The sequence below is a fragment of the Myzus persicae genome, unplaced genomic scaffold, assembly GCF_001856785.1.
Source record: "Myzus persicae strain clone G006 unplaced genomic scaffold, MPER_G0061.0, whole genome shotgun sequence".
Classification (NCBI taxonomy): Eukaryota; Metazoa; Arthropoda; class Insecta; order Hemiptera; family Aphididae; genus Myzus; species Myzus persicae.
Genome location: NW_019103451.1, coordinates 263,898 through 276,869, shown reverse-complemented (window position 1 = coordinate 276,869; position 12,972 = coordinate 263,898). Strand labels below are relative to the sequence as shown.

Genomic DNA, 12,972 nt, shown 5'->3' with positions numbered 1-12,972 from the left:
ATTTTCAGTTCCTACAATATCCGTAAGTCGTTTGAAATTGGTATGATTATTACAAGTTAAACAATTTTTTTTAAAAGAATATAAAATATTAATAGTTCAATTTACAAACAATTTTTAGGCAAAAATCAATGTACCTGAGGTCAAGTTTATGTCTTTAAAACCGGCAATCACTGAAATAACTGAACCTAAAACTGTGACTACACTGTGATTATACTTATTAATATTTAATACCTATTAAAAAATGCACTCATGCAGTCATGCGTCTGCTTAAAGGCATAAATTACCTTAAACTTATGCAATTTAATATATTGATTAATACTGAATAAACCTATACTTTTATGAATATTTTAGGTAAAAACTTATGATTTTGAAATTGATGGTGTTCAACCAATTGACTGTGTAAGTGATGAACTACAGAGTTCTTCCAATACACTGAAAAATAGTAGTACTGAAAGTATATTAGACCATGAGCCATCTCCTTTTTCAATTGGATGTCCTGTACAAAAAGTATCATTTATATAAATTTGATTATGTACTTTATTATTTTACTTTCTCTAAGTATAATACATACTAACAATCAGTGGCGGATTTAGGGGGGGGGTGCTTGGGAGCTGAAGCACCCACCGCTCCGCGTATTTTCATTAAAAATTATTAATAAATCGCCGAGTGGCAAATTTTTGGTACGGGCTACCAGAACGCGCGACGCTGCGTAGCAAAAACCGGTCGGCGACTACGCACAATTTTGAGGTACACTGGTTTTCTATAAGTTAGGTTAGGTTAGAACAGATTAACTGATAAGTCAGCTGCTCGGCTGTCAAAACATTAGTTTTTGTATATTATCTATATCATCATAGAACATGCTAAACATGATATTATCACAGAAAAAAAATATTTTGCCATGATAGGTACTGTTAACATCTTTGAATTTGTATTTTTATGCTATTAAATATTTTTTGTGATAAATAAAAATAATTCGTACATCACTCATTACCTAGCTGTTGAACAACGGTCATTCTGCTTAGTACTTATTATAATAAATATAAGGAGGTAACTGTTGACTAGTGATTACTAATTAACCATTGTCCATTCGTAAATCTGAAATCATAAATCATGAATGAAAGTGATGAATCTAAAAGGTCCAAGAGAAATGGCAGTATGAGTATACTATCTTATTTTTGTAAAAAACCTAGAAACAATGAATGTGTTGAATCGGATAATAATAGTTGCTCTACAATTTCAAATAAAGTAAGTAGTACATGTTCAGACTAGGTATTCAGAATATTTATTCAGTGAATTAATCTTATTGTTTTGTTCATCTTTATTCAAACTTAGTTAGCAATTGAAGTAAATCAAGTAACTGATCCATGTAAAGTCATATTAGTCAATAATACTGTGACAGATTTTTCTTCAGTTTCTCAGCAGGTAATATTTCTTTAATAAAATAAAAATAGTTTTATTGATATTAATGCTTGCGTTTTGCATCTAGCTTTGCTTTTGAAATTTACTTCTCAATTGTTATTAATGCAAATCATTTTAAATTAAAGTTATTGTTATTTTGATGCTTTTTTTAATTAGTTAGAAGTTGATATGCATGTGCAAAAATCTTGACTCCATCATTACATTCCATGAACTTTATAAATTTATTTTAATTTCATTAGATGAACTAGAGAAAGATACAAACCGAGAAACATCTTTTAAAGCTTCAAGTTTCAATTTAAGTGTTAAACAAAGTGAATTTGTAGTAGCATTAGAAACCGTGGCTAATTTGTTTGTATACACAAGGTCTTTAAGTATACAATTACAAAGCTCTAAACAGGATCTATCTAGTGCAATGGAAAATGTCAAAAATATACTTAATGTGTTTGAAGACATTCGTAAAAATCCTGATACAACATTCATCACCTTATTTGAAAGTGCAGCTCAAAAGTTACAAATATTTGATGAAGAATTAAAAGTTCCTCGACTTAGTGGCCATCAAACAAAAAGGAATAACATTAATGCCAATGTCAACCAAAATCCTATGGAGTGGTTTAAAATAACAATTTTTATACCATTTTTAGACCATATGATCCAAGAATTAAAATCAAGATTCAGTGATAAATTTGTTAAAGTTATTCCACTCGAAGGTCTCATTCCAATTCATAAAGATTCATATAGCACTGAAGCTATATTAAATGCTGCAATGTTCTATGATCAAGATTTACTTTCAAGTTCAGATTTAGTATTAAAAGCAGAAATTAATCTTTGGAAAACTAAATGGAATAAAATAGAAACAAATATTCCTCATACTGCTGTTACATCACTCCCATACTGTGAAGAATATTTTCCAAACATCAAAATCCTCTTACAATTATTTGCTACACTTCCAGTATCAACAGCAACTGCTGAAAGATCTTTTTCTACCTTAAGAAGATTAAAAAATTATATGCGCTCTACAATGACTGAGTCTAGACTAAATGGTTTAGCTCTATTAAATATTCATAAAGATAAAGATATAGATATTGACAAAGTTGTCGATCAGTTCTCAAGAAAAAAAAGAAGAAGAATGCAAATGGAGGATTGGTCAATATAATACGAGTAATTGTAAAAAATTCAAATAATATTATATTATATTGCATTGTAAAGTACTTAATAATTAAAAAATAATATATGTTAAATTGTTTATAATTTTTATATTGCTTAATTATGTTTAAGTATCAAATTATTAGTCCCCCCCCCCCAAATTGTTCATAGTAAGTACTTTAAGGCTATTATTATTAACAAAATAGCACCCACCATAAAAAAATCCTAGATCCGCCACTGCTAACAATAATACAATAATATATATAATAAATAAAACTTTTAATTATGATAAAAATATAAATTGATAAATACTTCAAATTTAAATGTAAATAATTTTATGCTGTAGGTCGTTTCTAGAGATTTATTTTCTAAAGCTGCAATATTATGTGACAATGACACACCAAAAAAATATTTTTTAAAAAGAACAATTTCAACCCTGGTACGTGAGAACTTTAATCAACGAAAAAAAATTAAAGTTCTCAATCAACAAGTTAGAAGACAAAGAAAAAATATTTCTTCTTTAAAAAGTACGTATTAAAAAACGTGTTACAAAAATTTGTTATAATTTAAGAAAGAATGTTGTTAAATGTATTCACTTTATTATGTTATAGATGTGATCAACGTTTTAGAAGAAAAAAACTTACTCAATCAGGACCAATTAAACCTCATAGATCAAAATTTTAGTAAGCACAAAGATCTGATCACTAATTTTGCTAAAAAAACGCTGGACAAACGATTCCTAAAAAATATAGCATGGAACTATGACGGTTTGCTATTACTCTAAATTTCTACTCTCCTAAAGCGTATCGCTTTGCACGCGATGAATTTAATTGTGTGCTTCCTTGCCCAAGAACACTTAGTAAGTGGTGTGTACATGTTGACGCTGAAACGGGATTTATCAAAGAAGCTATTGACACGCTTTCCTTGGTTTGTAAGGATTCTACCACAACAATTTACTGCTCATTGCTTATGGATGAAATATCAATTAGAAAGCAAGTTGAATGGGATTTGTTGCTTGTTTCATTTGTTTGGCTTATATTTTATAATATGCTTAATTTATTAATATAATAAAAAAGTCAAGGTGGTGTCATGCTCTGCGCATGGATGTGTGAACAGAAGACAAAAAAATAGTAAAATTCATTTTTTTAGGTAAATAGGTTTGCTGTGTGAAAAAAACATAATCCGTCACAGTTTTATATTGTAAAAATGGTTTTTATTTTTAGTTTTCCTTTGAAGGATAATATCAGAAGTTTTGAATGGACCAGAGGTCTGCCAAAAAGGATTCATTCCTACAAAATGTAGTGTTCTCTGCCGTAAACATTTTTTACCATCAGACTTTAAAATTAACTCAGGGGGAAATTACCGGTAATATTTAAAAGATTCAGCAGTTCCATCTATTTCTCCTCGCCCAACATTTGAAGAAAAAAATCCAAAAACGTACTAAATTTGAAATAGTTGAAACATATTTAGAATTAAATGAAGATCTACCCTTAGATTTATCAACTGTTACAAAAAATGATTTAACATCCCAAGTGAAAAATGATTCCCCAACAAATGTTAATACAATATCTGTATCGTCTACTCCATCTACAAAAACAATTATAAGGCCATTATTTTCTCCAATCACAAACCGTAAACGTACTGAACTAGATACACCGAGAAAAATAGTTGAAAAAAAAAATTAAATGTTTAAAACAGTCTCGCGTGTAAAAAAAATAAAATAAAAAACCTTGAAGATATATTGAAAAATCTACGATCAAAGGGATTACTTGATGACCAATGTGGAAGTTTATTAAGTGATAAGTTTAATGGTATGACAAAAGTTTTAGGTATTTCTTAATGAATTTAAAAATAAAGGTAGAAAATCAGTTGGCTGTCGCTTCAGTAATGAAATTAAAGAATTTGCTACAACGCTTAATTATTATTCGCCTAAAGCACTTAAGTATTGCAGGTAATATAGTTTTAATTGCTTTATAGTTTTTTATTTATATGGTTAGGTATATTAGTTATGATATTATAATGTATATATTATATTTTTTTAGGACTTTTATGAAACTACCTAGTTGCAAATCTATTCCTTATTGGACTTCAAGTGTAGATAGAGAACCAGGTTTTTTTAAAGAAGTACTGTTCTTAAAAATTGAAATCCTTATGATTAACATTGTAGTCTTATGTTTGACGCTATGTCTATAAAAAAACAAATATTATGGGATGAAAAATTACAGAAATTTGTGGGAAACTGTGATTATGGAAACAAAATAGATATTGAAGGTATTGATACTCCAGCCTCTGAGTGTTAGTTTTTATGCTGGTTAATATTAACGGAAGGTGGAAACTGCCAGTAGGTTATTTTCTACAAAATAAAATTACAGCAATTTTTCAAGCTGAACTTATAAAATCAGCATTAACCCATGCTTATGATTTTGGTTTAAATGTCTGCAGTGTTACATGTGATGGTGCATATACTAATTTTTCTTCTTTAAAGATACTTGGTTGTGAATTTGGCTCAAGTTATGATGACATAAAGTGTTGGTTTGAACACCCAATTAGTAAGACAAAAGTATTTTTTATTCCCGATGCCTGTCATATGTTAAAACTTGCCCGTAATACACTAGCGAATAACTTAGTGTTAGAATTTTAAAAAAGGAAAGAAATTGATTATGATAAAGAAGTTGTTATAGATGAAATTGACGATATTGCTTTAAAAAAAGAACTCCTTAATAGTTATGATAGCTCCCATAATATATATTGTCAATTACAAGATGCTAAACATAACATTTTATACTATATTGCTGGTTATATTGTGAAATATTGATTTAGATTGTTTCAACTGTACTAATTCCTTGTAAAAAAAACCTAATGAACATGATTATTGTAAAGAAAATTATTATTCTAAATTTGGTAACTTAAAAAATCGAGGTGGTCTTATTTCAGCTTCTAAATCAGTTTTTCTAATAATTTTAAATGCAGAAAAACTATTTTTGCATCTTACTGACAACTTAAAATCTCTTCATGTTCCACAACTAGATGTAAAAATTATTAAGCACGCTAAAAAATATATTTCCAGATTTAAATTGTAACAATGTAACTCTTCTTGAACGACCACACAAATTAATATTAATCACCCTAATAACAAAAAAGCTCTTAAAAATAAGATTAAAATCATTTGGAAAAATGTTTTCTTCTGTTATATTAAATCCAGTAAGCCAAAGACACAAGTTGACACAACTTATTTTATTTTCAAATCAATGAGTTGAATCTAAATTTAATTGTGATTGTAATTGTAACTGCACAACAGAGAATATAATATATCGATATTGTCAATAACTTACTTTGATTATAATATAATTTAGTATAAATAATCTGTGATAAATTATGTGATTTGTCCATACAAATAAATGCATTATATTATAAACAAAGATTATTATACTTGGTAGTTTGAACTTTTTTGAAAATAACACCCAAACGTCCCGAACTCGGAAAACTCGGAATTTGACAAATTATTTAATGGACTATCATCAACTAACAAAATTCTTATCATTATTGATGTTTTGTAAACATTGCCCTGTTGGAATATGGCTACTTTTGCTTCACTATTAATACAAAGTCGGCTATCTAGTTTTTTTATATATCTGTGGTAATAACTATTACAGGTACCTCATTGAAACTTGGTGGAGAAGTTTGAACAAAATTAGCACATTTGACGCGTTTCTGAGAGACATGACACAAGTTTTATAATTACCTATATTATTATATTTATCTTATTTTTCTGATTATGACGATGACGAACGGTCTTATATAAATAATTTATAGCATTTTTTATAGTATTTTATACAACACATTATAATTTATAATTGTTTGCAATATTTGAAATGGTATCACACTTGACTAATTCATTAATTATTTATATAATTTTATGTGTGTTATTGTTTTTCATTATTATTATTTTTCAATTTATAAATTGTTATCATAATCCGTGCCGGCCCAGATAATATTATTATTTTCAAAATTATCTAAACTGTGATGTTTGTCGTAACACCTGTGTATGAAGTATGGTATAATAAAAATAAAAATAACTTAAATTGCTTACAATTAGAGTGGTAAAAACGGTAGAGTGCAATCAAGCGGTAGAGCACATACTGCAGTCATAATGTCGCCAGTAGAGCGCATACGACAAGATAGCCGGCTGGACCACTACAGCATCACTCTTACACATTGCAAATTAATGATATTGTACCTACCGAGGTAGATAACACAAATTAATATACTCTACTTCAGAGGTTCTCAAACAATGGTACGCGGAAGACTACATGTCGGAACGCGAAAGGCCACAAGGTGATAGAACAGAGTAAATAAATGAATATTTCAATTTGTGTTTGAACATGATCACATGGAAATAGACATACATGGTACGCGACAGATTAATAATACACATGAGTGGTACGCGAAATAAAAGTTTGAGAACCGCTGCTCTACTTGATGATAGGTGATTATAATTATTATAGTACAAGGACTCGATAAAATCTATTCAGCTATTGATATTGATTATATTGTCTTTTAAACTGATTATTTGAATTCAATTACCTAAATTATACTTAATTAGTAGAAAAATTAAAAATTAAAATGTGTAAGTAAATAAATAAATTCATTCAACAATCTATTCAATAAGTATAATAGCTAAGCTAATGCCTACTTACCTATGAAGTAGCATCGTTCCGACGGGACAAGTAGTACCAAGCGTCTGATCGTCCCGAGAGAGAACAGGAATGGATGTCCACTAACGCCATATGGTCAGACTCCTATATATGTACATCCATAACAAGGCGATTTCATCCAGTTGAATCGAAGGAACGGACGACTGAAATCCTAATAAAAAAAAGGAAAAATACAGTAAAACGTGGTTCAAATGTGTGGAACCCTTACGCCATGTCCTACGCTATTCCTGCGTAAAGCAAAACAGCTCGTGTTTTATAGCATTGAACGCATCGTACTATTGCTTTATTTTAAAGTGCGACAGAACAGTATGATTAGAATACGGAAATCAAAGATAACACATAAAAAGAAATCGCCGGACTCACTGGATTTAAGTTGGAACGCTAGGAACTGCTTTAGACCTGTACGGCGATAATTAAACGTCAGTAAAACTTACCATGATTGAGGATGGTCATTACTGCGATGTGATATAAAATATTGTACAACGTAAATACTAGCATACAGCACGCAAGTGTGACAAATGAGAAATGACTTAAAAAATAAAAAGTTAAAAGTACGTAACATTATGACAATATACATTATATTACCCGGGACGGGACGGAACGGGATGGCACAACCGCTAACAAAACAACAGGCAGGCGGCAGCAGCAGTGACAAACCCGTAAATGGCTACAATAGCGCTAATACGGACATTGGGCAGAGTAATATATATAGTTATAATCATGACTAAATAACCTAAGATATCCACCGCCTGGCATCCGCGCGGCGCGCACCATCAGTCTTCACCACGATCAGATCGGACCACGTCTCTCCCCCCCCCCCTAGCCTATAGACAATGTCCCGCTTGTTTGTGGAAAAACGTTTAAAAATGTCACCACATTTTTAAAGAGCGCCACTATATGGTTGGCAAATGGTGGTGGGAATTATCGTTCCTTTTGTAGAATCGTTCCAATCGGCACAGTTACAATAAATGAATAAAGTACCGAATCCAAAATACTCGTTGCATCGGTACAATCGGTACATTTTTTTTAGTTACTATTATACTCAGATTCGTATTGTTCCACGCTAAAAGATCAAGTATTCAAGTGTGTACTCGTTCTTGAAATATAATGGATAATGGATATTTATGAACGAATATGCTTCGACGCTTCGTACACCCATTATACAATACCTACTATTTTACTGTATTCGGAAATTATCACCGTTTTAATAATTATATAATGCAGGAACAATTAAATAAATATATGATTCATAAAAAACAATGTTTTATATATTATTATAAAATATAATGACATAAAAGTGTTGAAACTTGAAATATACAATATTAATACCTAATGGCAAACCCGGACATCTCGCCGCCGGACTATTCGCCGCAGCCGTTTCACCTATAGTTGGGCTTTTCTATGGTTAGGAATTCTAGTAATGGCTTATCAATTAATTACCACCAAATATTATAGGAATTTGAACTTTAATTGATATAAAGCATTTGTACAATATAATATTATTTTTATAATTGTTTTACATTGACAGTAGCGCCGATCACGTAATTTATCTTACATTGTATGTCCTAGTAGATATTTGGGGGCCCCCACTGTACCAATACTGCATCCAGAATTTACTTTAAAACTTAAAAATAAATGATTAAAAATTGGTTCAAACATGTGCAAATACATATTTGAAGATGCTATGATTTACATCTGATACTTGAAGTATAAAAATGGGGGGATGATGTACGATTATGTCATACTATATTTTAAACACTTCGGTTACCACTGTGTATTAATACACTATGTTTTACTATAATATTATACATAATCATGTTTTTAAAATAAACGAAATTTGTATGATGTAAAACTGCATTAATTTCTCCAGTGTTATTACTTATTATGTAATACAAATTAAACTAATAAATCCTAATAAAATTGATTGGTTTGGCTGTAACAAGAAAAAAAAGTTGTCTGTTATTGTAACGCCAAAAGATCAAAGTTTAAAGGAAGAATGGTTGGATGCTTTAAACATTGATTAGTTGGACACAAATTATGTTATTTGTGAATAACATTTTCCAGTTGATGTCATTAAAATATAAAATGATAAAGTGGATAAAGTAGAAAATATTGTATGCTCAGTAGGTAAAATAACAATTATTTGTCAATTTAACAATCGATATTTTTTGAAAATTATTTAATTCCTCAAATTGCCCATCAAAATTCCTTTAAAATGTAAAATACATTGCGTATGTAATCATAACACTCCTCTAATTAGTAATTAATAAAATGTTTGGACTAGATTAGTTCGGCCTCGTATAAAGCTAAATGCAGTAGGTACCATTTTCAGATTGTAAAAGATTGAAATTTTCTGAGAATAAGGTTGGACAAAAATACAGGGCTCGAAAACGTTTACATAACGTTATGATTATAACGTTATACTAGTAAAAAACGATTGAAATAGATAACAGAAAACAAAACGGTAAACAGTAAACCAGTAAACGGTAATATTAAATTATCACTAAACAAAACGTAGCAAAACTACAATGCTAGTAAAACAAAAAACAAAACAAAACGATAAACCAATAACTTAAAAAATCATAAAACGTAACATAACAGAAAACACAAAAAATCTTAAATTGATAAAGGATCATTAAACGTTATGGTTTATTTTCATCATTTTTACGTATTACGTTTATAAATTTATAATTTTAATTAATTAAAATTTAATAATATTGCATTATTATAATGAACATTGACATTATAGACGATTTCAATAAGATTGAATTCCACGAATAGCTTAAGGCATCCTATAGTTTTAATTTATTTTTAAATTTATGCCCGGTTATATTGTGTGGATACTGGATATGCAGGTATAATGTAAGATGTTTATTTGTACTCAGAAATCAGTGAAATCGAAAGTTGCCAATTTAAAAATATAATGAAAAATAACAGAAAATGTTACTTCACATTTCAAGAACCAATCGGAATAATAGTTAGAATCATAATATAATACATAGCTATAAAAGTATTAACTATAAACAACGAAGATTATGAGTAAGATCCTAAGATATACCCATGCTATTCCACGCGGAGCAACATTATTTTTATTTATTGATTATATTTATTATGATATATAGCTTTTTTATACATAGTTTTTGATTAATATACAGTTTACAGAATTTTAAGCTTTCCTTTTTTTTAAAAACGGTTCTTAGGCTATAATTACTCTGATACACAGTATTTTACCAAAACTGTATCAATTATATGTAGGTATCAATTTGATCAGTTACACAGCTTAAGTTTTGTGTCATTTTTCCTGTTAGATAGCAAAATAACTTTTAAACCTAATGACAGAGTGATTTCTTATGTTATTACTTAAAATATAAAAATATGGGCATTTCTTTGTCTAAATTGAATATTTCATAATTTTTGTCTTCCTTTTTTAATTAAGAGTGCCCTACATGGCTACATCACATATATATTGTTTCTGAAAATCTACGTAAATAACAAAATTACATACAGTACTTAACATTTAATTTAGTGGATCAAACAGCTGTAATGTGTAGAATTTGGTATATACTTCTGGTTTTATGTTTAAATTAAATTAATATTAAACATCGACAATTATTATCGTTTATAATATTATTTTAATTGTGAAAATGTAATAGGTTTTACGTCATGTTTTAATTTTTAATGGAGTTAAAAATTTCAATTTAAAAATGAAAACGTTTCAATTTTCAATAACGATGCACGTAAAAAAATAACGTTTATACTGCCAATAACAATAAACATAAAAAATGAATAACGTTTTGATATTAAGTAACGTATAACACAAAAATTGCTTAACGGTTTGATACTAAATAACGTAAAACGAAATTTTTTTCCAAATTTGAGCCTTGTAAATATAGCAGAGTAAGAAACATATAGGTACGTTTCATGCTGAAACAACGCAGGTTTTGAATTTTATTTTGCATATAAAGGCATATTTCGAGTTTTTTTGGTTTTAGTACATACTTCTTCGATTCTATACCTTAAGATAAATATTTTCAATAATTTATCATTTTAACAATATTATTGACGTATTTATTTAATTTAAATATTTAATATACAACCAAAATAATGTAATAATGTTGAATTTAAAATTACTTTAAATGTTGATCATATTAATATGGTTGTTAACTGTTAACTTGTGAGACACGTCTCGAGGATTGCCGATTAGATTAATTTTCCGGTAATTAATTTTATTTATGTATTGCAGATATTGTTTACTGCTTAAGATATTATCAATACGGGCCTGTCGGGCCTCGGAGACGTCGATCGTGAACATTAACATTTAAATAAAATATATTCATACATCTAATCTTATTTTTAAACGCATATTTTGTACATTTTAGTGCATATTTGGTGATTTTTTAAAGCTACAAGTCCTTTGTCCTAGACCCTAGTTATAAGTGACTTGATTTCTAAGCCTTTAGAAACCATTAAGTTATTTAATGCATAGTGAAAGTTTAAAAAAATCGTGCAATTCTGAAACTTATGACAGATGCTGTGTGTTTTATAGCTAAACAAGAATTACCTCTTCGTGGTCATGATGAATCTAGTACATCTATGAACAGGGGTAATTATTTAGAACTCCTAGAATTAATTCGTCAGTATGATCCTATTCTAGACAATCACTTAAAAGAATCGATAGATATTAGTAAGTATACTTACTTAGTTCTATTAAATGTTTTATTGGAATACAAAAAAATCATCTAAAATAGTGTGTGTGTGATTACAAATGTGTCAGAATGGTCAATTATTTATATTTTAATTTTTTTTTTGACACTAAAGGTCTGTTCAAAAATTTAATTGCTGAAAAAAATTCTTAAGCGTGTAAATTAATTAATCAAAAACATTTTATTAAAAGATTTACAGGGATGATTTAAGGGTACATTAATCATTTGCTGCTTCAATTTGGTACCCACACCGTCTTTATACGAAATAGAAGGAATGTTGTCAATTAAAATATTTTCTAATTCAGATACAAAATTATAAAAGACATCATGAGGTAATGAGGCATCATTAAATTTCCACACGTTGAGTGGTCTTCAGTAGGGTGTGGATTTGTAAAAACTGAAAAGAAATAACTGGTTTAACTCTGTTTGATAACACACATAATCTGTACAAACCTGACAAGTATGTTTTTCGAAGCATTTCCTCATTAAATAACCACAAAAAAATAAGTTAATGTATTCTATTCTGGATTGTCAAGTTGTCTATAATCAGCTGTACCAATGCTAAGTGCTAATATATTTAAATTTAATAAGATTTTTATGGAATACTTCAAAATTAAAATTTTTTCAGATTGTGGTAGATCTGAACCTAAAATGTCATCTAAATCATCAATGAAATTTGCACCTGGGAAATGTTTGAAATCCTTAGCACAAAAAATGAATAATTTGAGATTCAAAATTTTAAAATGTTCTATTGAATTCTTTAAAATTGGGTGCTTTAAAAGAATTGAATACATCAAAATAATTTGTCCATATCACTGATGAAATCAATGGTGTATTGGGCGCTAGGTGGCAAAATACCAGAATTCAAAGTCATAGTCATACCAGAAGCAACAGTATTACTGAAAATTTGGACAGCTAAATAAACTCTCATTTTTTTCAAATGGTCCTGGATGAATGTGTGCATGTTTTAATTTTGGAGCTAAGCGAAGATT

The 12,972-nt window shown here is 29.0% G+C and overlaps 1 protein-coding gene and 1 long non-coding RNA gene across 9 annotated transcripts; one reads left to right on the top strand and one right to left on the bottom strand.

Annotated features, from left to right (window-relative positions):
- Positions 1-390: 390 nt before the first annotated feature.
- LOC111034559 lies at positions 391-8,534 on the bottom strand. 2 transcript variants are annotated; one of them, XR_002604558.1, is made up of 3 exons: positions 7,712-8,534; positions 7,260-7,428; positions 391-496 (listed from the first exon to the last, which is right to left on the bottom strand). It is a non-coding gene; the product is annotated as an uncharacterized LOC111034559 (long non-coding RNA). The 2 variants fall into 2 exon arrangements; XR_002604557.1 differs by lacking the exon at positions 391-496 and having other exon boundaries at positions 6,335-7,428; positions 7,712-8,530.
- Positions 516-6,644, top strand: LOC111034558 (52 kDa repressor of the inhibitor of the protein kinase-like). Of its 7 annotated transcripts, XR_002604556.1 has the most exons (6): positions 516-1,245; positions 1,333-1,422; positions 2,909-3,089; positions 3,174-3,245; positions 4,605-4,833; positions 6,216-6,644. XR_002604556.1 is itself a non-coding variant. In XM_022315836.1 (5 exons), the coding sequence occupies exons 1-5, from the start codon at positions 1,111-1,113 to the stop codon at positions 6,245-6,247; spliced, it is 510 nt and encodes a 169-aa protein (XP_022171528.1). In that variant the 5' UTR covers positions 516-1,110; the 3' UTR covers positions 6,248-6,644. The 7 variants fall into 7 exon arrangements, 5 of the variants coding, with proteins under 5 accessions (XP_022171528.1, XP_022171529.1, XP_022171527.1 ...); XR_002604555.1 differs by lacking the exon at positions 4,605-4,833 and having other exon boundaries at positions 3,174-3,489; XM_022315836.1 differs by lacking the exon at positions 4,605-4,833.
- Positions 8,535-12,972: the final 4,438 nt, after the last annotated feature.